Here is a 27606-nt window from a genome sequence, read left to right on the forward strand (position 1 = left end):
ATTGGACCCCAAATGTTGTTGTCCAGTTTGTCCTGAGTACGATGATACCCCATATGTGGGGGTAAACCACTGTTTGGGTGCACGGCAGGGCTTGGAAGGGAAGGCACGCCATTTGGCTTTTTGAATGGAAAATTAGCTCCAATCATTAGCGGACACCATGTCGCGTTTGGAGAGCCCCTGTGTGCCTAAACATTGGATCTTCCCCATAAGTGACCCCATTTTGGAAACTAGACCTCCCAATGAACTAATCTAGATGTGTGGTGAGCACTTTGAACCCCCAAGTGCTTCACAGAAGTTTATAACGCAGAGCCATGAAAATAAAAAATAATTTTTCTTTTATCAAAAAATTTTTTTTAGCCCTGAATTTTTTATTTTCCCAAGGGTAACAGGGGAAATTTGACCCCAATATTTGTTGTCCATTTTCTCCTGAGTACGCTGATACCCCATATGTGGGGGTAAACCACTGTTTGGGCACATGCCGGGGCTTGGAAGTGAAGTAGTGATGTTTTGAAATGCAGACTTTGATGGAATGCTCTGCGGGCGTCACGTTGCGTTTGCAGAGCCCCTGATGTGCCTAAACAGTAGAAACCCCCCACAAGTGACCCCATTTTGGAAACTAAACCCCCAAGGGAACTTATCTAGATGTGTGGTGAGCACTTTGAACCCCTAAGTGCTTCACAGAAGTTTATAACGCAGAGCCGTGAAAATAATAAATACGTTTTCTTTCCTCAAAAAAAATTTTTTTAGCCCTGATTTTTTTTATTTTTCCAAGGGTAACAGGAGAAATTTGACCCCAAGAGTTGTTGTCCAGTTTCTCCTGAGTACGGTGATACCCCATATGTGGGGGGAAACCACTGTTTGGGCACATGCCGGAGCTCAGAAGTGAAGTAGTGACGTTTTGAAATGCAGACTTTGATGGAATGCTCTGCGGGCATCACGTTGCGTTTGCAGAGCCCCTGATGTGCCTAAACAGTAGAAACTCCCCACAAGTGACCCCATTTTGGAAACTAAACCCCCAAGGGAACTTATCTAGATGTGTGGTGAGCACTTTGAACCCCCAAGTGCTTCACAGAAGTTTATAACGCAGAGCCGTGAAAATAGAAAATCATTTTTCTTTCCTCAAAAATAATTTTTTAGCCCGCAATTTTTTATTTTCCCAAGGGTTACAGGAGAAATTGGACCCCAAAAGTTGTTGATCAGTTTCTCCTGAGTACGCTGGTACCCCATATGTGGGGGTAAAGCACTGTTTGGGCACACGTCGGGGCTCGGAAGGGAGAGAGCACCATTTTACTTTTTCAACGCAAGATTGGCTGGAATCAATGGTGGCGCCGTGTCGCGTTTGGAGACCCCCTGATGTGCCTAAAAAATGGAAACCCCTCAATTCTAACTCCAACACTAACCCCAACACACCCCTAACTCTAATCCCAACCCTAACCACAACCCTAACCCCAACACACCCCTAACCCTAGTCTTACCCCTAATTCCAACCCTAAGGCTATGTGCTCACGTTGCGGATTTGTGTGGATTTTTCAGCAGTTTTTGAAAAATCTGCACGTAAAACGCACTGTGCTTTACCTGCGGATTTACCGCGGATTTCCAGTGTTTTTTGTGTGGATTTCACTTGCGGATTCCTATTATGGAGCAGGTGTAAAACGCTGCGGAATTGCACAAAGAATTGACATGCTGCGGAAAATACAACGCAGCGTTTCCGCGCTGTATTTTCCGCACCATGGGCATAGCGGATTTGGTTTTCCATAGTTTTACGTGGTACTGTAAACGTGATGGAAAACTGATACGAATCCGCAGCGACCAATCCGCTGCGGATCCGCAGCCAAATCCGCACCGTGTGCACATAGCCTAATTCTAACCCTAATTCCAACCCTAACCCTAATTCTAACCCTAATTCTAACCCTAATTCTAACCCTAGCCCTAAGTGCAACCCTAGCCCTAAGTGCAACCCTAGCCCTAAGTGCAACCCTAAGTGCAACCCTAGCCCTAAGTGCAACCCTAAGTGCAACCCTAAGTGCAACCCTAGCCCTAAGTGCAACCCTAAGTGCAACCCTAAGTGCAACCCTAGCCCTAAGTGCAACCCTAAGTGCAACCCTAAGTGCAACCCTAGCCCTAAGTGCAACCCTAAGTGCAACCCTAAGTGCAACCCTAGCCCTAAGTGCAACCCTAAGTGCAACCCTAGCCCTAAGTGCAACCCTAAGTGCAACCCTAGCCCTAAGTGCAACCCTAAGTGCAACCCTAGCCCTAAGTGCAACCCTAAGTGCAACGCTAAGTGCAACCCTAGCCCTAAGTGCAACCCTAAGTGCAACCCTAGCCCTAAGTGCATCCCTAAGTGCAACCCTAAGTGCAACCCTAGCCCTAAGTGCAACCCTAAGTGCAACCCTAACCCTACCCCTAACCCTAACCCTAATGGAAAAACAAAAATAATTATATTTTCTATATTTTATTATTGTCCCTACCTATGGGGGTGATAAAGGGGGTGATTTATTTACTTTTTTTTTTTTTTTGATCGCTGTGATAGAACTTATCACCCAGATCGGGGTCTCCAGCCATGGCAGATGCTATTGCAGCATCGGCCATGGCTGGATTGTAATATTTCACCATTTTCATAGGTGAAATATTACAAATCGCTCTGATTGGCAGTTTCACTTTCAACAGCCAATCAGAGCGATCGTAGCCACGGGGGGGTGAAGCCACCCCCCCTGGGCTAAAGTACCACTCCCCCTGTCTCTGCAGATCGGGTAAAATGGGAGTTAACCCCTTCACCCGATCTGCAGGGACGCGATCATTCTGTGACACAGCATATGCGTCACAGGTCGGATTGGCACCGACTTTCATGACGCATACGCTGTGTCACAGGTCGGGAAGGGGTTAAAAAACTAAGATTGAGGAGGACGAATGTGAAAAATATTAAAGGGCAAACCATTTAGATCTGTGCTACTTAAACCACTGGCAGCATAAATCAGACACCGGCTGCAGCCATACTTTTAATTGTTTCATAGGCCTCAGCGTGCCAGAGAGCACTTTACAATCACCTGTTTACACGGGACGTTGTGCTGACGATCACAATGATTTTAAACAATCTTACTTATCCATACAGCCAGAGTCAGGTGCTTGCTAACTTATCTGGGCAGCTAGTGTCAGACATTTTCTCACTTGTCAGGGGTAGTCTCATGCTCACTGAGCCAGACAACAGATGTCTTGTACTTTCTTACTTGCACAGATTTACTACGTCAAGCAAGACATTCATTTTCTTATATGTACCATAGTAGTAAGAGTAATACTTTTGGATGTTGATTGCTGCTGACATGACATTTTTAGCCTTGATATTACAAAAACCTTTTGCTTATTTTATATCATATTGTAATGCCAATGCTCAACGGTAACCAGATATTTCATATTATATTGTGCATCTTACATTATCTCCCGCTCAGCGTGACCCGTAAATATAAATATGTCATGCACATAGGTGTGATTGTGTAGTATATTATTAGTGGTATTATGCATTGTGTATTATTATATACATGTACAGGCTCTATTAAAGACCCCCCCCGGGCCCTTTTTCTATATGGATATTGTGACCCCAGCATGCAGCATAAAAGCAAGTGATCACATTTTCCATGGATCATTTTCAGTGTGGATTCACATTACAATGAGAAAATTGATAGAACTGAGCTATTCCAAATTGTTGCGCCGTCCTACTCACTGCATTCACCGCTCTGCTCCTCCCAGTGTCAAGCCATCATGCTGAACTGTCTCTAGCAGCACGCCCAGCACTGCTGCATCCTCATGTGACTGGAGAGTCTCCACCTGGCTCTAGGGAGGCTCGGCCAGACTCTGCAGGAATTTAACCCGCTGTGTCCTGCCTAGTTTTACCTCCTTGGCCTATCCTCTGCCAACAGGGGATATATTAGGCAGCTCCTCCCTCTACACCTTGCCCGAACTAAGGTTCCTAGTTTCATTCCGTCTCTAGTAATCTGTCAAAGTGCATGTTTGTTTTGACTTTCCTATTACCGACCCAGCTTGTTCACCTGTTTTGTCTGACCTCTCCGCTCCTGACACCAGGTTTGTATTTTGATCCTGTGCTGCCCATCCTGACCTTGGACTGTCTGATCACATCTCTGTCTTTGCACTCGGCACTTCGTGTTATGCCTCTGACTCTTCGGTCAGCTGCTGCTGGTCCGAGCACTGGCCTGGAGCTGTACCTGGTGGCTACCCTAATGGCCTAAGACTATTCTCACCATCAGAGGCTCTAGTGAAGACCACATAGCCATTTAGTTACTCTCCTCCAGGGTAAACCCAGTGGCACAGTGAGTCCACACCCACCACCTTAACACAAACGAGGCAAGGACATCAGCCCCCTGATGATATCCTGTTACAGGCAGGGTGATAGAAGTGAGAAGTGAGTGCAGCGCCATCTTCCTATGACGTCCCATTTAAAGGGAACCTGTCAGCCCCAAAATCGAAGGTGAGCTAAGCCCACCGGCATCAGGGGCTTATCTACAGCATTCTGTAATGCTGTAGATAAGCCCCCGATGTATCCTGAAAGATGAGAAAAAGAGGTTAGATTATACTCACCCAGGGGTGGTCCCGCTGCGGTCCGGTCCGATGGGCGTCGCGGTCCGGGGCCTCCCATCTTCTTACGATGACATCCTCTTCCTTCTTCAGGCTGCGGCTCCGGCTTACATTGTCTGCCCTGTTGAGGGCAGAGCAAAATACTGCAGTGCGCAGGCGCTGGGAAAGGTCAGAGAGGCCCGGCGCCTGCTTACTGCAGTACTTTGCTCTGCCCTCAACAGGACAAACAAAGTACGCCTGCGCCGGAGCATGAATACAAGAAGAGGACGTCATCGTAAGATGGGAGGCGCTTGAACGGACCGCGATGCGCATCAGATCAGAACACAACCGGGACCGCCCGCCCAGGTGAGTATAATCTAACCTCTTTTTCTCATCTTTCAGGATACATTGGGGGCTTATCTACAACATTACAGAATGCTGTAGATAAGCCCCTGATGCCGGTGGGCTTAGCTCACCTTCGAATTTGGGGGTGACAGGTTCCCTTTAAAACTCTCTACCAACGTGATATATAGTCCTATAGAATTTCTATGGGACGAGGTAGAACGGACCACCCAAATAGCATGTCAGTGCCTCCACCTAATTTATGCCAACTAAGCTATTTGCATTGCTAAGTGCCAAATAGCTTATAAATTAATTGCAAACCTAAAGAATTGGCTGTATTCAGCTTTTACATGACTTGATGATAGTGGCAGTCTTGCACACACTGTGCAATACTTCCCTTCTTTAACTCAAACTAACCACTAAGGGCTAATTATTGCTTTATTGAGGTGACGGATGTGTTGCACCACTGACATTATTACACCCGACAGAACCCATTGGCATCACCAAGATGGCCGTTGTCCTGCCTCGAAAAATAGCGATTCACACCAAAGGAGCCTACAAAAACAGACATGATCGGAGCCTAAATTAGTCAATCAAGTAACATGGGAATTTGTAAGGCTAGAGCTATAACATTAGGTGTTTTTTATTTTCACATTGCTTTAGGAATTACGAAACAGTAATAGTAAAATTCTGTACGTGAACAACCCTGATACCGGGGAACTAAAGAGCTACCAAGTTTTATCTCAGCCTAAGAAACAGCTTCAACAAGTGGCTCCAAATCCAGAAAGAACTGAGAACATTGGAAGATTTTCAGGTATCAGTTTAGCCATAGTAGTAAAGCTAGTTGTTACTTCTTTTTTTTTTATTAAAGGGAATCTGTTATATTGAACCTACAGGTCTATCTGTGGGCAGCGTATTATAGAGCAGGAGTGGCTGAGTAGACTAACACATAGGTCTGTAGGAAAAGTAACTTTGAGTCCTTTTTTTTTTTTTAAGTCCAGTAGGTGGTTTTATTTAGCGATCGCCAGCCTTCCCTGTGTGGAAGTATAAAACAGAGATAGTGATCAATAGCTGAGTAGGACCGCCCACTGGACTCCTATGCATAGAGTGAGCAAGGATTTATACCACCAGATCTATTACGGAATTTACAGTCATGGTTGAAAGTGTTGGCACCATTGAAATTGTTACTGAAAATGAAGTATTTCTCCCAGAAAATTATTAAAATTACACGTTTTCTTATACACATATTTATTTAACTTGTATGTGTTGGAGCAACAAAAAGTGGAGAAAAAAAGAAAAATTTGACAATTTCACACAAAAAAAACAAAAGGGGTCAGGCAAAATTGTTAGCACCCTTTGTTTTTGTGTGTGTTGTTCCAATAAAAAAAGTCAAATTGGACATAATTTCACACAAAATCCCATAAATGGGGTGACAAAATTGTTGGCACCCTCAACTTAATATTTAGTTGCACACCCTTTGGACAAATAACTGCAAACAATCGCTTGCTATAACCATCAACAAGCTTCTTACACCTCTTATCTGGAATTTTGGACCACTCTTCTTTTGCAAACTGCTCCAGGTCTCTCATATTGGAAGGCACCTGCTCTCAACATCAATTTTAAGATCTCTCCACAGATGATCAATGGGATTTAGATATTGACTCATTGCTGCTATTTCAGAACTCTCCAGCACTTTGTTTCCATCCATTTCTGGGTGCTTAATGAAGTTTGTTTGGGGTCATTGTCCTGCTGGAAGACTCACGACTAGGACTCAAATCCAGCTTTCTGACACTGGACACTACATTGTGACCCAAAATTTGTTGCTAATCTTCAGATTAATTATTCCTTGCACACAGCCAAGGCACCCGGTGCCAGAGGCAGAAAAACAGCCCCAAAACATCTTTAAACCTCCACCACATTTGACTGTAGGTGCTGTGTTTTTTCTTTGTAGGCCTCATTCCGTTTTCGGTAAACAGTAGAATTATGTGCTTTACCAAAAAGCTCTATCTTGGTCTCATCTGTCCACAAGATGCTTTCACAGATGGATTTTGGCTTACTCACGTACATTTTGGCAAATTGCAGTATAGCTTTTTTATGTCTATGTGTCAACAGTGGGGCCTCTTGGATATTTTGCCATAGCACTAAGTTTAATTAAAATGTCGACAGATAGTTTGCACTGACACTGATACACCCCGAGCCTGCTGAACATCTTGAATTTCTTTGGAACTTGATTGGGGCTGCTTATCCACCATTCAGACCTTTCATCAATTTTTCTCTGCCGTCCACGTCCAGGGAGATTAGCTGCAGCGTCATGGGTTGTAAACGTCTTGATTATGTTGCGCACTGTGGACAAAGGAACATCAAGAACTCTGGGGATGGACTTGTAACCTTGAGGTTGTTGATATTTATCAACAATTTTGGTTCTCAGACAGTTCCCTTCTCTTCTTTCTGTTCTCCATGCTTAGTGCGGCACACTCAGACACACAGTGCAAAGATTGAGTCAATTTCTCCTCTTTTTTATCTGGTTTCAGGTGTGATTTTCATATTGCCCACACCTGTTATTTGCCACAGGTGAGTCTGAATGAGCATCAAATGCTTGAAACAAAGTTGTTTGCCCACAATTTTGCAAAGCTGGCAAAACAATTTTGTCTGGCCCATTTTAGGGGTTTTGTGTGAAATTATTATAGAACCATAGAATGTTAGCGTTGGAAGGGACCTCCAGGGTCATCGTGTCCAACTCCCTGCTCAGTGCAGGATTCACTAAACCATCTCAGACAGATGTCTGTCCAGCCTCTGTTTGAAGACTTCCATTGAAGGAGAACTCATCACCTTTCGGGGCAGCCTGTTCCACTCATTGATCACCCTCACTGTCAGAAACTTTTTTCTAATATCTAATCTGTATCTTCTCCCTTTCAGTTTCCCTCCATTGTTTCTCGTGTTTCCATGTGCAGATAAGAATAAGGATGATCCCTCTACACTGTGACATCACTAAGTTTCCTCTTAGACTTCTTTTTTGTCCAAATTATGTCCAATTTGCGTTATTTTCTTCTTCTTCTTTTTTTGTGTTGTTCAAATGCACACAAAATAAATAAACATGTGTATAACAAAACGTGTTTGGTAATTGTAATAATTTTCTGGGAGAAATATTTCATTTTCTGGAACAATATCAAGTGTGCCAACCATTTTGGCCATGACTGTATATATAAGTAAGAGTATTATTCTGATAAAAAAAAAAAAGATATTCTGCCATTTTAGAACCTCAGACACCATGATAAGTATTATAACATGTAAGCGCAGTTTTAGAACACTTTTGACATGTTATAGAATTATATTAAGGCTCTAAGACCTAAGGACCCCATTGATCACTAAAGAATAATAAAACTTTGAGTGTGCTTTTTCATATTTGGCAGGGATCTGGCTGCAGATGGGGGGGGGGGCAGGGTCCTTAGACCTACACCAATCACTTAATATCCCCCAGACGGTGTGCACCCAGAGCAGAGTATGAATTGATTTGAAAGTATTGACTACGAAGCCTATATTTTCTATTGAATCCGTACCCCCTAAACAGCGGCTGTTCACTTCTGTCTGCTGAGCTGTGTACCATTCGGGGTCTATTGGTGTCGATCAAAGTTTAGAGTAGAAGGCTGCTCCCCTTCAAGATTAAAGCTGCTTTAAGTAAGCAAGCAGCATCTTGAACCCCTACTCATCAAAACTTCTGACATTTCGAGCCAGATCTAGACTCGTAAAATGTCATTTTAATATTACTATTATACAGTTATGCTGACATGTATTTTCAAAGTGAGTACACCAACCTCATCAGGTGTAAGCGACCTATTTAATAATCTATGCAGTTTGTATTGAAAAATCTAGTGACTTATTCCCTTCAAGAATTAAAGGAGTTGTATGAAAGAAGTCTACTTTTTGTTTGGAAATTCTAACTAGTAAAAACGTCGACTTGAAATCCTGGAGAGAAGATCGTTTCCCGGCCCTGAAACAAATGACAAAGAAATAATGAACATTGATGTGAGCACTTACTAAAACCCTTGGGACTCTTCTGCAGAGGCAGTTTTTGCTTTAGACTTACAATAACATTAGCTTCCATCTTGAGGCAACATTTATAGATAGATTACAGTTAAATAGAAATGTAAAGAAAGACGTACTCCTATTTTTTTTTATTCCTGCACTCCCACCTGATTGTCTCTCACACAATGCACTTCTCATATACAGGGTGCATTTACATCCATATGGTTAAGCCACTTGTGTTCTTCCATTCTTTCTTAGTTCTCATCCTGCATTATATTCTTATGTGTTCTTCTATAAATTCCATAAGTCCTCATTACCGCATCACATGAGCAGCTAGAGCCAGCCTGCTGAGAAGACACTAATACTACCCATCCTATTATATTCTCCTAAATAAGCTAATATATTAAAAGTACAGTATATGGCCAGGGAAGCTGAACTGTGATTGCCTATATTGTAATTGTATGATAAGATCTGTGCAGTCATCATCATTAATTTGATAGAAGCTTCTTTATACCCAAGCTGCAAAAGGTCGGTATAATAATCTGCACTAGTATCATCCAAATATTAATTAAGGAAATGTTTCAAAAATTATCTAATTGTCCTGCTATTGTTACAAGTAGCACAAACAATGTGTAGATCTAATGTGGATCTGTCAGTGGTCACTGGGCAGTGTTAAAATGACTTCCAATGACAGGCTTGGCATAAGCCACTCTACCAGATCTCAGGGGTTGCTCTGGTCTTCAACCATTAACCCCTGTACGGAGATCTGGACTTACACAGGGGCTCCTAGGTTGGGTCCATAGAGTCAGCTGCTGGCCGCTGGTGAAGCCCAGCAGAAAGAATGATCCGATAGCTGGGTCATAGCCAAGAGTTTGGTGCAGGGACAAAATTGTAAGACTAGTCAAGAGTCAAGGACTCTCTCTTGACTAGGAGAGTAGTCAAAATCAGGAATACAAGTAAGATACACAGAAGTTCACTGAAGCTAGTCAAGTTACAACTGGCAGAGGACAGCAGGACCCCAGGAACCAAAATAGCCTGCAGCACCTCCCAGGAAGCAAACATCGACAGAAGTCAACTCTCAGCCTGGATGCCGCCACTAGTCCCAGAAGAGACAGAACTAGAGTTGTCGCCCTCAACGAGAGGAAGGCACCACCTGGAGACAGAAACAAAGACAGAAAGGTGAGGCACTTACACAGATGACACAGTAAATGTCTCAAATGCCTCAACACATTTCCATCTGTGTATATACACTGGGCACATCAGGAAGATAATGAAAGTGTGCAGAGCACTTACTGAAAACACTGCGGTGCATTGCCGGTCGACTGATGGTCGGGAAAGATGTTGATCAAACATGTCCAATTTCAGACTGCCAATTGCATAATTCTCCTGGAGATAAGCCGCTGGCCAAAGTGTCAGTTGGCGGCTCTTTGATAGAGGGAACAGTAGCACTCATCCAAAGAGTGCTCCTTTGTTTAGGAGAGTCAGCTGAGATGGCTGTCGGACGAATGATCGGCTAAAACATCTAATATATATGGAGGGCCCTAGCGAGATATCAAAATATCAAATATAAAGGCGTTTTTAATTACAGCAGGATCCTACCTTCCCATAGAAATGTAGACTTTAGTCTGACACATGATTCACATTAGGCAGGTCCCAGCAACGAGAATCACCTTATCGCGGCTGCTGGGTAAAGATGAATTGGCCAATTTATGCGCTAAGTATTCTCAATTTTTCATATTTTCTAGAGCAGTAATACAGTTTGAATTTGATATGTCATGTTTGCATGCTATAGCACTATGGAGTGCAACTTTATTTGTTGGTTTGGCCCTAGCCAGAATCCCGATGGCAGACACTGGTAATGTGCACTTTAAAGTAACATGTAAATAGTTCTCAACTAGAATCCTAATAATGGACCCTGGCAAAAAATGCACAGTGAGTAAAGTGCAATTCAATTTAACCATGGCAGAGCCCTGATAAATATGCACATAGATAAAGGGCCATTTATTATAAGCACACTCTTGACTGTGCACAATATGTAAATGGAAGTTCAATATAACCACGCCAGACTCCTCATTGTGGACACTAGCAGAAAAGCACAAAACACAAAATACGATTTTATGTACAACGCCAGAAACATTGGTAACTGTGCTCAAAAAACGAAGTGCATATTGACACATCAGAACTGATGGGGGACTCTGGCTGTACAGACGTGGCTTGCAAAACCTTCCGAGATGAGTTGTGTACTGACCTATTGGTATACATACAGTGCGTCACACTATTAAAACGGTGATATCTTAGTTGTTAGCATATGATGGTGCATTGGTAGACATTGCTTACATCACCTTGGACTAAAGTTGTTTTTTGCCTATTGTCGCCAAAATAATCATGTAGATAACCACTGCTGAAAAGAAATAATTTGGACAGAATTGCACCAAAATCCTATCATCTGCTGTTTTTTATGTATATTTTTACAGTGGCATGAAAAAGATTGGGCACTCCTGGTCATACTACTGTAATTGTGAACAGTTAAGCAAGTTGAAGATGAAATTATTTCTAAAAAAAAACATAACGTTAAACATGACACATTTCCTTTGTATTTTAAGAAAAAAAAATACTATTTTTTTTTATTTTAAAAATTACAAAAAGGACAATGGGCTGATGCAAAAGTTAGTGCATCCTTCATGGGTGCATCCTTTTGAAAGTAGCTTTTAAACTTTTTTGTAGCCAGCCAAGAATATTTCAATTCTTGTTTGAGGGATTTTCATCCATTCTTCCTTGTAAAATATTTCAGTTCTGTGAGAATCCTGGGTCGTCTTGCATCCTCTGCTATTTTGAGGTCTAGCCACAGATTTTCAATGATGGTCAGGTCAGGGGACTGTGAGGGCCATTGTAAAACCTTCAGCTTGCGCCTATTGAGGTAGTCTATTGTGGATTTTGATGTGTGTTTAGGATTAGTATCCATTTGTAGAAGCCACCCTCTTTTCACCTTGAGCTTTTTATAGATAGTGTTATGTTTACAACAAAAATTTGTTGAAGTTTAATTGAATCCATTCTTCCCTCTACCCGTGAAATGTTCCCGTGTCATTGGCTGCAACACAACCCCAAAGCATGATTGATCCACCCCCATGCTTAATGGTGGGCAAGATGTTCTTTTTCTGATATTCTGTGCCTTTCTTTCTCCACACATTCCTTTGATCATTGTGGCCAAAGAGTTCTATTTTAACCTCCATCGGTCCACAGGACTTGTTTCCAAAATGCATCAGGCTTGTTTAGATGTTCTTTTGCATACTATTGACTCTGTATTTTATGGTAAGGATGCAGGAGAAGTTTTCTTCTGATGACTCTTCCACGAAGACCATATTTGTGCAGGTGCCTCTAAACAGTAGAGCAATGTACCACAACTCCAGAGTCTGCTAAATCTTTCTGAAGGTCTTTTGCAGTCAAGCAGGAGTTCTGTTCTGCCTCTCTAACAATCCTACAAGCAGCTCTCACTGAAACTTTGCTTGGTGTTCCAGATCTTATTTTGACCTCCACTGTTCCTGTTAACTGTTATTTCTTAATTACATTTTGAACTGAGGAAAGGGAAACTTGAAAAAACAGCAAAACAAGGCAGAGATGCTTACCTGCCTAGGCCTCCAAACAAATGCACTATCAGGATGCAGTGGACCCATGCGGTTAAGATGGAGACAACACAGGTGCAGCATAACCGATGAGGCAGCCACTCACCAACTACCAAACTAATGGAGGAGGTGGCTGCTTGGCACATTGCTGCACATAAAAAACTTGTATGTGGCGCTGTTCACACAATGGAGATGCACAGCATCCAGGCAGGCCTAGTAGTGACACCCTTCTATTAGATCAGGCGGGCCTGCCCAGCGCTATCCAAATGCACCCCATGTGAACAGACACCACAGTTTACAAGACAAAAATGGGCCCAACTGCACCCCGAAAAAAAGTGCAAAAAACACATAAAAAACTTATGTGAGGTATTAGTTTATATTTTGGCCAAAATACGCAAGCTCATAACCCGCGTCAAGGGTCCTCACGCTTATGAGTCCTAATTCTAAATAGCAAGAGCACAAGAAGAGGATTCGGAGATCCTCCAAAAATTAGAAAAAACAGCAAAACAAGGCAGAGATGCTTACCTGCCTAGGCCTCCAAACAAATGCAGTGGACCCATGTGGTTAAGATGGAGACAGCACAGGTGCAGCATAACCGATGAGGCAGCCACTCACCAACTACCAAACTGATGGAGGGGGTGGCTGCTTGGCACATAATTTTTTAATGTGTTTTTTGCACTTTTTTTCGGGTTGCAGTTGGGCCCATTTTTGTCTTGTAAACTGTGGTGTCTGTTCACATAGGGTGCATTTGGATAGCGCTGGGCAGGCCCGCCTGATCTAATAGAACGGTGTCACTACTAGGCCTGCCTGGATGCTGTGCATCTCCATTGTGTGAACAGCGCCACATACAAGTTTTTTATGTGCAGCAATGTGCCAAGCAGCCACCTCCTCCATTAGTTTGGTAGGTGGTGAGTGGCTGCCTCATCGGTTATGCTGCACCTGTGTTGTCTCCATCTTAACCACATGGGTCCACTGCATCCTGATAGTGCATTTGTTTGGAGGCCTAGGCAGGTAAGCATCTCTGCCTTGTTTTGCTTTTTTTTCTAATTTTTGGAGGATCTCCGAATCCTTTTCTTGTGCTCTTGCTATTTAGAAAGGGAAACTTGAAAACACTTTGGTCTCTTCTTATAGCCTTCTCCTGCTTTGTGGGTTTCCTCTATTTTCATTTTCAGAGTGCTAGGCAGCTGCTTCGAAGAACTCATGGCTGATGTTTTTTGGCACAAGGTTAGAGGAGACTGGATTTTTATAAAGCTGGGAGGTTCGTATCACCTGGCCTTTCCTAACGATGATAGTAAACAAGCCATAACCCTAAGGGTATGTTTCCACGGTACGTAAACGCTGCTTGTTTGACGCTGCAGCGTCAAACAAGCAGCGTCCAGATGTTCCAGCATAGTGGAGGGGATTTTATGAAATCCCGTCTCCACTATGCGTGGAAACCCGCACGCGGCGGCCCTGCGACTCCGGACATGCTGCGTGTCTTTTCAGAACGCAGCATGTCCGTACACCTTGCGGGGACGCAGCGTCCCCGCAAGGCATATCACAGGGCCCTATGGGAGGGTGCGATGATCCTGGATGTGTACTGTACACATCCGGCACCATCGCGTCCCAGAAAGGGGGCGGGGCTTAGCGCCGAGCGGCTTCGCCGCTGCGGCGATCCTGCCGGCAAACCGTACCGTGGAGCCATACCCTAACAGGCTAATTAAAGTCTGAAACCTTTGTCAAAGTTATCTGAGCACACACATCTCCAAGGGTGCCCAAACCTTTGCATTGGACCATTTTCCTTTTTGTACATTGTAAAATGTAAAATATTGCAATATACATATTTGACCTAAAATACAAAGGAAATGTGTCATCTTTAACTTTAGGCCTTTTAGAGATCAGTACACTTCAACTTGCTTAACTGTTCGCAATAATAGTAATTTTGATAAAGGGTGCACAAACTTTTACATGCCACTGTATATATGTATATATACAATGACCTCCATAAAATCCATAAAATATGAAACGCTAATATATATATATATATATATATATATATATATATATATATATATATATATATATATATATATATATATAATATATATATACATATATATATATTACATTTTCTTGGGACTTAACATTTACATTTTCATATGCTTTTGTGAATTTTCCATATCCACCACCAGATAGTTAAATAGTACTGACGTGTCCTGTCATATACACATTGCTGCATTGTATATGGTTTCAGTATAATCCTATGGTCATGTTATTTATGTATTTATTTTCAGATGGTTCAGATCCACCACCGATGCTGCGAGACTTTTTACCTACTTTTTCTGTGCCACATTTTACAACACATGACGTAAGTTTGTACATTATATTCTTATAAATAAATATATATATATATATATATATATATATATACGGTATATAACTGGTCTCTAAATAAAATACAAGGGTTTTATGGCATGCTAATACCATTATTACCTAAAGAGTAACATGAGTGCAGGGGTTAGAGGAATTATATGACATCGGAAAGAGGAGTCCACTTTTTTGTTTATCCATTGAAGTTGATAGGGAGGATCTGCAATTCCAGATACAACTAAGGCCAGTTTCACACGTCAGTGGCTCCGGTACGTGAGGTGACAGTTTCCTCACGTACCGGAGACACTGACACACGTAGACCCATAAAAATCAATGCATCTGTTCAGATGTCATTGATTTTTTGCGGACCGTGTCTCCGTGTGCCAAACACGGAGACATGTCAGTGTTCGTGGGAGCGCACGTTTTACACGGACCCAATAGAGTCAATGGGTCCGCGTAAAACACGGACCTCACATGGACATTCTCCGTCTGGGGTCCGTGTGCGTGCAGGAGACAGCGCTACAGTAAGCGCTGTCCCCCCCACATGGTGCTGAAGCCGGTATTCATATCTTCTCTCCAGCAGCGTTTGCTGTAGAGAAAATATGAAGAATAGTGTTAAAAATAAAGATCCATGTGTCCGCCGCCCCTCCACCCCCTGTGCGCCCCCCCCGCTGGTCAGAAAATACTTACCCGCTCCCTCGCTCCTTCCTGGTCTGGCCGCGGCTTACTGTATGCGGTCACGTGGGGCCGATCATTTACAATCATGAATAGTCGGCTCCGCCCCTATGGGAGGTGGAGCCACATATTCATGACTGTAAATGATCGGCCCCACGTGACCGCATGCAGGAGAAGCCGCGGCCAGACCAGGAAGGAGCGAGGGAGGCGGGTAAGTATTTTCTGACCAGCGGGGGGGCGCACAGGGGGTGGGGGGGGCGGCGGACACATGGATCTTTATTTTAAACACTATTCTTCATATTTTCTCTGCAGCAAACGCTGCTGGAGAGAAGATATGAATCGCGGCTTCAGCATGATGCAGAGTGGGTACCACACGCTCCGTGTGGTACCCACTCGCCATACGGGCGGCACACGTGTGCCGCACGTATGGCCTCCGTGAGTTCCCAGGCACACGGACACGGATAACTCCGGTACCGATTTATTCCGGTACCGGAATTATCTGGACGTGTGGGACAGCCCTCATAGAAACAAAAGTGGGCCCTTCACAGAACCTTTCTTGCAGACTTGGGGAGGGTGACATTTATTTGCATTTTGTGTTGCTGTTACGTCATGTGTGGTTGAAAGGTATGGACATCTTTGTAGGCATTTTTTATTTAATCTAAATGCATATTTTTAGGGTCTAAAAATTATTTTTACAATTTGATTTACTTAAATAGTTTGCACATTTTGTCTTTTATGGCAAAAAATACATATATTTAAGTAAAAAAAAATCTTCAGAAGGTGGCCATATACTTTAGGCCATGTTCACACTTTGCGGGTTTTACTGCGGATCCGCAGCGATTTTGATGCTGCGGGTCCGCAGCAGTTTCCATAGCGTTTACATTTACATGTAAACCCTATGGAAACCGCAATCCGCTGTGCACATGCTGCGGGAAAAACCGCGCAGAAACGCAGCGGTTTACATTCCGCAGCATGTCACTTCTTTGTGCAGAATCGCTGCGATTCTGCACCCATAGGAATGCATTGATCCGCTAACTTCCCGCATGGGGCTGTGCCCACGATGCGGGAAGTAAGCGGATAATGTGCAGATGGTACCCGGGGTGGAGGAGAGGAGACTCTCCTCCAGGCCCTGGGAACCATATTTGTGTAAAAAAAAAGAATTAAAATAAAAAATAATGATATACTCACCTCTCAGCGCTGCACGCGGCCGTCCGGTCTCAGGGTTGCTGTGCGAGCAGGGCCTGAGATGACGTCGCAGTCACATGACCATGACGTCACGAAGGTCCTTCTGGCACAGCATCTTTGGAACCGGACCGCCGCGTGCAGCGCCGAGGAGATCGGGACGTCAGAGGGTGAGTATATAACCATTTTTTATTATTTTTACCATTACTATTGATGCTGCATATTGCTGCATATGCAGCATCAATAGTATAGGAGTAAACCCGCAGCGGAAACCGCAAAACAAACCGCGATAAATCTGCAGGGATAACCGCAGCGGTTTTGCCCTGCAGATTTATCAAATCCGCTGCGGGAGAACCCGCAGAGGACCCCGCAAAGTGTGCACATAGCCTTAAAGTTGGAGTGAATAGATGAAATACTAAGACATATAGTGCTAATAGGATGTTTTTGCACAGCCAAGGCAAAGAGCTGCTAAAAATGTTGGTTCATATTTACTAATATTGTTGCACCTATTTTTTGCGAACTTTGAAATTCTAGTGGAAAATTTTATCGCAAGATTTACTATTTTGCAACTAGTGTGCACTGCTAGTGTAACTTTTTTTTTTTTCAGCTAGGCATGGTTAAGTAAAGTTATAATTTATGCTAAATTTTCTGTGTACAAGTTGTTTGGTCCACTGAGCTCAATGAATAGTGTGTAAGGAAGCATCACTTTTGTGAGAACTCCTTTAGTGCCTCCCATAGCAAAAAATATCTCTTTGTTAAGGTCTTGGCAGTTGGATCACCAGCTATATGTTAGAGATCTACCTAAAGGGTTTGTGATAAGTTTGGAAGTTTTCCCTTATCCATTTTGTAGGGGATGACTTCCCAATCGCTTAGGGTCCGACCACTGGGATTCCCGTGGATCTCGAAAACAAGGAATAAAGCAGAGGAAGAGCATGTGACTCTCCGCTCCATTCAGTCCCTATGGGACTGCTCAACAAACCCGAGTACTATGCTGCTGAACACCCATACCCAAACCTGCTTTGTATGCTGGAAGAAAGCCATTGAAAGGAGCAGAGCTCAGCACTTCATAATTCACCAATAGATGATCTTTTATGCAAGGAGTGCAAAACTTGAAAGCTCTTTACTATATATGTTGTAAGCACTACTCAGAAACTGGCTGGAGCGCCAGTAATCAGGAAGGCAGGATGTTCGGGAGTGGATTGCTCCTGAAGAAAGATTACGAGATAACCCCTTTAAGGAGACTTCCATGCCAGCATAGGATGACTTATGAGCCCTGCAGTGTTTCCTGTATAGACAGGTAGCTTCCTAACAAAGGAAGAGAACAGGGTTTCTATTGTCAACTATCAAAATTAACAATTCAGTATTGATACTTCAAATATCCTTGCCACATAACCAATCTTCTCCTTTTCACTGGCGAGCAGCATAGACATACACAGGGGCATAAACAGCTGTCTGCAAATGGAGTTATTTTACATTTGGAGAATTTTCTGGTTTCTTTTATATTCTAAGTGTGAGGATGAGTAGCTTCTCGTGGACGAACCGAGAGTCAGGGTAGTCAAGGAGTCTGAGATCAAAAGCCAGGAGAATACATCAGAAACAGAGGGAAGAGACAAAGGCATAGTCAGGTAACGATCCAAGGTCAGAATACTAGGGGAAAAGCGGATCAGAGCCAAAGGGGCAGGCAAAACGGATAGTCAGAACGAGGTCCAAGGTCAGTTAGCAAAAAGATTTGAGAGCGGAACACAAGGCACAGACAGACAAACCACAAAGAGCTGAATTTACATTTGTCAGAGGTCTGGGGCTGACCGCCCAGCTAAAGTAGCTGGGAAATCACCTGGTGTTATGGGTGTTTCAGAGGCTACAGACAGTCGCACTGTATCTAGCTGCAGAAGGTCTCAGCAGTTGGCTTTGCAGACACTCCTTCCTAGTGCTTCTGACTTTAGGATCCAGTGGCAACCTCCCCAGGCTCTAATTGAAACACCTAGACTGGGGTGTTTATAGACTTCCGGGTTCCTGCTGGGAGTTGCTGGTGATATTACCATTTTCCACTGTTGAGGCTTTGAGCTATAGCAGTTGGTTATCTTCCTCTTTGGTGTTTGGAGTACGTCTATGTTTCTCCCTGAGTCCACTCAAGCTAAGTGTTCCCCTTATTTGTCTATCCCATCTGTCTTTAGTTATAGCAGGATCGACCAGCTCTACCCCGTCCTTCCCTAAGCAGGGTTTACTGCCAGGGTCAGGCTGGGTTTAGGTATCCTTCCCTGCGATAGATGCGGAAACTATATAGGGACACTTAAGGGAGACAGGGTGAAGTTAGATCTGCCTAAGGGTCTCAACTCTCTGCTTTCCTAGTGTTGGGCCCCCTTTCCCTCATCCCTTTGTGTTGCACTTAGTCTTTCCTACACTGTGTATGCAACTTGGGACAGGGAACACCTGAAGCAGCCCAGAACCTTATAGTCTCAGATTGGCTGGCCGAGCTGTCAATCAAAACACTGATAGCTCACCACACCCCTGCACCAGACTGGTCGACTGAGCTCTCAATCAAAGTACTGCCAACTCAGCATGCCCCTGCACCAGATTAAACAACTGAGCTGCCAATCAAAGTACTGACAACTCAGCACACCCCTGCACCAGATTAAACAACTGAGCTGCCAATCAAAGTACTGACAACTCAGCACGCCCCTGCACCAGATTGGGTGACTGAGCTATAAATCAGGGCGACTGAGATATAAATCAAAACCCTAACAGCTCAGCATGGCCCTGCACCAGACTGAACGACTGAGCTGTCAAAGTACTGACAACTCAGCACATCCCTGCACCAGATTGGATGGTTGAGCTGTCTTTAAAAACACTGACAACTCAGCACGTCCCTGCACCAGATTGGATGGTTGAGCTGTCAAAAACACTGACAACTCAGCATGCCCCTGCACCAGATTAAACAACTGAGCTATCAGTACCTGCATCCCATACACAATGCTATTTAAAGGGTCAATATTGATATAGGATTGCTACTGCCAATGGGTGGCGCTATTCTCTTCCTACTGGAAGGTTTTTTGCATGTGTGTGATGTTTATATATATGTATGTATATATTTATCTTTTTTTGTTTTAACCAGATGGATACCAGAGCTTTATACACTTCACATGCCGACGTGACATTTCGCTCAGAGGTAGATATGGAGAGAGCATCGACCCTAACCCTACTAGGGTAAGCAGAATTGCTTCATCTTTTATATCTTGAAGTTTACATGTGTTACCTGATATCTCTGACCAATGCTCCTCTTAGGGGGATCAATCTTGTACAGTATAGCCATCGCTGACAGTAACAATTTCCTAGAATTGATCCCTTCGCTAATTTCACAATGTTCTACTATTTGTTGACGTTTGCTGCTCCTAAATTTGTTTCAATTGATCCCATGAAAATGAAGCACCCAATTGTTTGCATGTGCCTGCCATATTAAATCATCACAGCGTTATCCACAACTTCAGGCAAAACTGTAATCTGATATATACGCAAGAAGCCGGAGAAAAGGGTCTGAGGAGTTCACAACCACTGTCCATTAATGGAGGAGGTCATGGAGCTGCAATTAGACAAGGCAGACATACGAAATGATCATATTGCAGGATCCCGGGGATCGCCAGAAGAATGAACAGAGTTTTCCTCCTAAGGCGCAGAGATGTTATGTCGCCTCTTCCCACTGATCAATCTTTTAAACTTTTATTGCATTTTCTTGTAATTTTCCGCACGTTCACTGATATGTGTTCTTAATGTATCCAGCTAATTCCCGACAAGTAAAATGATTTTATGCAGTAATCCCGTTAGGTGTTCCTCTTAACAATTTAGGCCATGTAGAAGTCTGGTGTAACATATGTCTAGATGATAGGAGCGCTATTGTGAGGGAATCAGTGACGTTTGTGCTTTGTACATTCGGAATAGTCATGCGTGTCCGATACCGCAACCAAAACATCACTTAAATTGTCAATCTCATCTCAACAAATTTTGCGTAAGGCCTCATTCCGATATCCAATTTTTTCACGCACGAGAAAAACGGATCGATTATTTTGATCAGACTTTGATCAGAGTTTAATTAGAGTTTGGTCCAAGTGTCATCAATTTTTGTGAGAGTTCGTGAAAATCGCTCAGTCCTCAAAAAATCATGGACATGTGAACGGCCTCACAGACTATCACAGGTAAGAGTGCGATCTGTGAAAACCATCTCTGTCATTCTCTCTGAGGGTGGCATTAAAACGCTGTTGTAACTGTCCTACAGCCCCCGGCAATGCAACCACTACAGGTTGGCATGACAGTCGGGGGCCTGCTGAAGACCCCTGTGCCTGTCATGACAGTGCTCCCATAGGAGGCCATGAATTGTGCTATGCACATCAATACTATGATATTGCTGTATTTAGTACAAGCAACTGGATGTCCGCAGGTTCAAGTCCCCTAAAGGAACTAAAAAATACAGTAAAAAGTAAAAATAAAATATTTTATAGGTTATTAAAAAAATATAAAAAAGGATAAAAATTTGCCAGTAAAAATAAAGATTTGAAAAAAATACATATATTTAGTATCGTGGCGACCATAAAAGTCCGATCTTTCAAAACATAAAATGAATTAACCCGATTTGGGTAAGAATTGCTTTTTTTCTTTTTTGCAGCTGCAACAAACATGCAAAATTTTGTATATAGTCAAAAATGGGTTGACCACCAAAAAACACACAAAAAAACAAGTCCTCACACAGCTCCACCATCTGGAAAAAATACTTTATATGTCTCTGGAAAATGGCGACACAAGTAATTTTCATTTTACGAATTTCCAACATTCTTTTCACCACCTTGCAACTTTTTATCACTGTAATCGTACTGCTCTGGAGAATCATATTTTTGTTCATTTTTACTCAGAATGAAGGCCATAAAAACAACCCCCCCCCAAAAAAAAAAAAAACCAGATGCTGTATTGTGGTTTTTATTTTGCAGTTTCACCCTACTTTGATTTTTCCGCATTTTCTGTTACATTATATGGTAAAATGAATGATGTCATTCAACAGTACAACTCGTTCCTCAAAAAAATAAATTCTCATATAGCTACGTGGATGGAAAAATAAAAAAAGTTATGGCTCTGGGAAGAAGGGGAGGAAAAACCTAAACTTCAAAAATTAAAAAAATCAGCCTGTCCCTAAGGGATTGATAATGACAACGTATCCATAAAAATCTATTGCTACACAGCTGATCCACATGGGATCCGATTTTTTTTTTTTTGTGCACCCCTAGACTTGAATAGGCGAGTTTTATCCATTTTTTTTAAACATTCTAAGTAGGTTAGAGGCGCAACACTACAGACACTTATGGGCACGCATATCCACTGAGTTCGCCCTCCTTTATCCAAGTGACGTATTCTACTATAATCCGCTAACCTGTTATTGACACAATATAAATTTGGAGCTTTTGGCCTTCACATCACATTAGATGCATAACAACGACTGGGTGATTACTCTCCCGTTAGGTCACTTAGGGCTGTACCCCATGTATTTGGACCCGCTCGATGTACAGGGACACCTGCTATACTTACCACTTGAGCAGTCGGTTTACTGAAGAAGGTCTCGCGTTGACCGAAACGTTTTATTTTGGACTGCAATAAAAAAACTTTTTTCAAAGCTACAACCACGAATAAGTTGAGTGCCTAATTATTTACTATTTGTTCACTGGTTTGGGGAACCTATCTAGTGCATCAACACAGCTGTGCCACGATATATTTCACTGTCTGCAGAGCTCTGTCTGAATGGAGCAGAGGTTGAGCATGCACATCTCCACTCCATTCATTGTCTAAAGGACTGATGGAAATAGCCCAGCGGTTTCCTTGGCTCTATTTGGGATCACTGGGTGTCTGACTGGTCGGATCCCTTAGATCAGCAAGTTATCCCATATCCTAAAAATAAGAGATAACTATCAATTGTGTGAAAACCCTTTATGTGTGTATATATATATATATATATATATATATATATATATATATATATATATATATATATATATATATATATATATATATATATATACACACTGTGTTCCAAATTATTATGCAAATTGGATTTAAGGGTCATAAAGATTTTTTTGTTTTGTTTTTCAAATAACCTCGTGGATGGTATTGTGTCTCAGGGCTCAATGAATCACTAAAATCAATCTTAAACACATGTGATAATTAGTTTTCCAGGTGATTCTAATTAAAGGAAAACTACTCAAAAATGATGTTCCACATTATTATGCAGGTCACAGGTTTCAAGCAATATGGGAAATAAAAAGGATCTCTCTGCTGCTGAAAAGCGTTAAATAGTGCAATGCCCTGGACAAGGTATGAAAAAATTAGATATTTCACGAAAACTTAAGAGTGCTCATCATACTCTGATGAGATTTGTGACTGAAACAGAGCACAGACAGACTTCATGCATATAAAGGCATAATGAGGAAGTTTTCTGCCAGACAAATTCATTGGATTAAGAGAGCAGCTGCCAAAATACCATTACAAAGCAGCAAACAATTATTTGAAGCTGCTGGTGCGTCTGGAGTCCCTCGAACCTCAAGGTGTAGGATCCTTCAAAGGCTTGCTGTGGTGCATAAACCTACTATTTGGCCACTTCTAAACAATGTTCACAAGCAGAAACGGTTGCAGTGGGCCCAGACATACATGAATACTAATTTTCAAACAGTCTTGTTTACTGATGAGTGTCGAGCAACCCTGGATGGTCCAGATGGATGCAGTAGTGGATGGTTGGTGGATGGCCACCATGTCCCAACAAGGCTGCGACGTCAGCAAGGAGGTGGATGAGTCATGTTTTGGGCTGGAATCATGGGGAACCAGCTGGTAGGGCCCTTTAAGGTTCCTGAAGGTGTGAAAATGACCTCAGCAAAGTAAATAGAGTTTCTGACTGACAACTTTCTTCCATGGTCTAAAAAGCAGAAACGTGCCTTCAGGAACAAAATCATCTTCATGCATGACAATGAATACCTCTGAGTCATCGGCTGCTATGGGCTAAAAGGAGATAAACTCATGGTGTGGCCACCATTTTCCCCTGACCTCAACCCTATAGAGAACCTTTGGAGTATCATCAAACAAAAGATCTATGAGGGTGGGAGGCAGTTCACATGAAAACATTAGCTCTGGGAGGCTATTCTGACTTCTTGCAAAGAAATACAAGGAGAAACTCTCCATAAACTCACAAGTTCAATGGATGCAAGAATTGTGAAGGTGATATCAATGAAGGGCTCCTATGTTAACATGTAACTTGGCCTGTTAGGATGTTTTGGAGTTAAATAGCTTTTTTGTTCAGTGAATGTGACCTCCTAATGCTGCAAATTCCACAAATGAGCACTTTCAGTTCTTTAAAACATATCAAATGTTTAGAAATTCTACTGTGCCTAATAATTTGGAACAGTGCATTTTGAGTTTTTATTCATTTTGGAGATTATACTGTTATCATTGGGAGGTTTCTTCAATAAAATTCGATGTATACTCTAACGGGTGATGACTTTTATTAGACTGACTGTCATTTGCACTGACCATTTAGGAAAATCCGCGAAAAATGTCATTTGCATAATAATTTGGAACATAGTGTATATATATGTATTTTTTCTTACACTGTTCTTATATTATTTATATTACAGTTCTGTATTGGACAATAAGTCAGGAAGATCGTGCAGCTGCACAAAGACGAAATGCCTAAAACTGTATGTAGGAATCATTCTGTATTCCTGATAAGTCAATAAGTAGAAATGGTTTAGTTAATGTACAGTAATATTGATTTAATTTTAGGAGTCAAGTAATTCTAGAAGCACTCCTCCTCCCATTAAAAATGTTATCTTAATATATTGTGTAGCGCCCCCACTGTCGCAGTTCTGGGGTTGTCACGGTGGCTAGACCCGGTCCGTGACCCTGCTGAGGGGCGTACAATGATAGGTGTGCGTGATGGTGATGATGTTGTGGTGGTGCGGTGCAGGTTGCAGTAAATAACGAGGACACCAGGTTGCAGTCTCTTTACCTCTTTACTGAAGGCTTCAGGATCCTCAATCCGGAATACGGTTAACCGGGCTGCGCAAGCCTGGCCGGTCCGATGGCACATCCAGAGCTCCCTTTGCAGGTGGAAATCTGTGCCTACCTTCTAGCGCTTGTGTGTTGTAGTCCTTCCCTGCTAAGCACCACGGGATAGTCCTCACAACTGTTGTGTCTGTTTTTCGTGTTCCCTCACAACTCGATTCTGATGTTCTTCCACGTCCCCCAGATCTTATGGTTAGGACGCACCCGTATGACAGGGAGGCTCGGAGCTCTTCCGGGACTCTAGCGTCGCCCCACTCCTGTTGTTACCCCCCTGTGTCTTCCTAGGTCAATTGGGTGAGACAGCCCGCCTCTAACTGACTGTCCTGCCGTAGGTTTGAAGCTTGGCTTGGAGCTCTATACTTCCTCGGCGCTCCGGCCACCGGTTATGCGCCTCAGTAGGATGTTGCCTCGTCTTACAGCACGACTCCTACTGGTATTCTCCTTGTTGCGTTGATCTCGTTTCTCACTCAGCACAATATACCTCGCTTCTTGTCCTTTCTTGGGGTACCGCCGCTATATCGTGCAGGCGCGGTCCCGTAACGTTCTCTCTGGTCGCTAGGCCTCTGTCAGGATCCCACCCCTGAGAGGGACCCCTCTGAATCTTCCCCTACAACACCCTCTGCCACAAGGTGTTGCCTGGTTCCAACCCAGTCAGCTTTCTGAACTAACTTCCTGCCTAACCCCCAGTTTTACCAGATTGTGAGGAGTGGCCTAATACATAGAACCCTTAGCTCCCCCTGGAGGCCAGACTGTGAAGTGTATTGGTGTCTGTGATACCTGGTCAGAAGAACTCCTTCAGTGCCATCAGACGTACCATAGCCCCCCTTAGCGGCGGAGCATCAGTACTGCAACGACCAGGACTCTGGGGCGCTGCAATTGCAATCATCATATTACAGTATATTGCAATCATCATATTACAGTATATTGCACTGTGCACTTACTATTGCATAGCTTCCAACCATCCCAGATTCAGCGGGACTATCCTGGTTTGGGGGCTCAATCTCAGCACATCACAGCTTTGTCTCGGCTTCATTGCTCCATGGTTCCTACTCAGGGAGGTGAGGCCGCATCTCTCTGCTCAGTGCATATAATAAACGTATCTATTCCCTTCTTGTCATCTCCTCTCCCCAAGACGCAAACCAACAATGTCATCTTGACAGCAATGAGCCACAGCCCACAATGATGTAGATAGGAAAATTTGGTAATCTTGATCTGTATTGCAGTCAGTGAACCCAGAATGAGATGGTACATGTACGTAGAGCAAGTATTGGACATTGTGTACAGCAGGTTATTTCTATGTATTTGTAAAAGAAAAAGTCAATTTTTTTTGTTCCTATAATACTACTAAAAATAATGAAAATCAATTACAAAAAAATCATTTTTTCTTTTTTTGTGAGTTTCCCGGGACTCAAACCAACATATTCTATAGTTGCAGGCAGGAACTAAGGATAAGGATGGTATGGCTTCCCACAGGTGAAGCTGGGTCCCCAGGGCTCCCGATGTAGTAGGGACAGATGGTAGATGGTGTAGAAAGAACTAGAGGACACAAGGTTGCAGTCTCTTTACCTTTTTAGTGGTGTAAGGCATCCACAGTCCAGGGTACCGGATCACAGGTGCTGGTATGGTCCGGCCGGCCTGGAAGCCATTCAGGAATCCCCTTAGCCAGGTGAGGTTGGAAGCCTTTCCGTCTGCGCTGTGTTGTAGTCCCTTGCTGCCTTAGACCTCACACAAGGTCCTCACTCTCTCTCTGTTCCCCTTGTTGGTAGGACACTACCCACATGGCATGTAATTCAAGCCTTTTTACAGGTGTCTCTCAGGATGACTCCTGGCTCTATGTGTTACTGTGCCTTCAGGTGTTAATGGTAGGCAGGCGACCTACAATCTCCTGTCTGCCAGTTTCTGCCGTGGGGCATGCAGTTTCCCCCACAACCTCAGTCTTCCGGCTACCAGTATTCTGTGCTTCAGCTTGGAGGAAGCTCAGTCGCAGCTTCCCTCCAGCTCTTTACTTCTCCTGTGCTTCTCTTCCCCTTTCGGTCTCTGCTCTGTCTCTCCTTTCTCCATCCAGGAACTTCAGAACCACTCGTCTGCTCGGCCCTAGCTTTCCTCTCTCAGACTCTCTCTCAGCTTCCCCTCTCTTCACTCTCCTCTCACAGACTCCCCTCACTGACTGACTAACTCCTCCCCCAGGCCAGAATATATATATTAGGGAAGCTCCCCTGAAACCGGGTTCAGAACTCCCCCTTCTGGCCTGGAGTCAGAACAGTGTTGCATGTGCCGAATACCTGTCAAAGGGATCCTTTCTTGCTTCCAAGCATGGTATCACCCTCCCTGAAAGGAAGGCAATGCCAATGTAACAACCGGTTATCTGGGGTGTTCCACTGAGGCCGTGTTCACACGTAGCGTAAATGTTGCGTTTTCTCTACTACTGCGTTTTTCCTGCACGTTTTCTGCAGGTGTCCGCACAACACAATGCAATACCAATCTTCTCTGGTTATTGCGTGTTTGCTGCTTTTCTTTTATGTGTGTTCCCCCCCATATTTGATGCATTTTTGGTACAAGTGTGAATCCGCGTTTTAATACTTTCTTAATACTACAGAAAAGCTTTGATTCTTCACTTAAAAATGCAATGGCGTTGTTTTTTTTTTAACATGCATTTTTTTCAGGCTCCACATAGAGGAAAAAAAGCACCAAAACTGAAGAGTACAGCAGCGTTTTTAGATGCACCGTGATTTCATGGAATCTAACTCCACTTTTCTTGGATATTTAG

General features: G+C 43.2%; 1 protein-coding gene across 5 annotated transcripts in view; it reads left to right on the forward strand.

The window, feature by feature from the left end:
* TESMIN (testis expressed metallothionein like protein) overlaps window positions 1-27606 on the forward strand; it is a 104658-nt gene that overhangs the window by 39297 nt on the left and 37755 nt on the right. For 3 of the 5 annotated variants that reach the window (XM_077287382.1, XM_077287379.1, XM_077287380.1), the window contains exons 5-8: window positions 5569-5719; window positions 14822-14895; window positions 19867-19958; window positions 24410-24472. In XM_077287382.1, coding sequence (XP_077143497.1) covers window positions 5569-5719; window positions 14822-14895; window positions 19867-19958; window positions 24410-24472 — 380 coding nt within the window. The remainder of the gene's footprint in view (window positions 1-5568; window positions 5720-14821; window positions 14896-19866; window positions 19959-24409; window positions 24473-27606) is intronic. The other 2 variants (XM_077287381.1, XM_077287384.1) reach the window with 1 other exon arrangement.

This window comes from Ranitomeya variabilis, chromosome 2, assembly GCF_051348905.1.
Source record: "Ranitomeya variabilis isolate aRanVar5 chromosome 2, aRanVar5.hap1, whole genome shotgun sequence".
Classification (NCBI taxonomy): Eukaryota; Metazoa; Chordata; class Amphibia; order Anura; family Dendrobatidae; genus Ranitomeya; species Ranitomeya variabilis.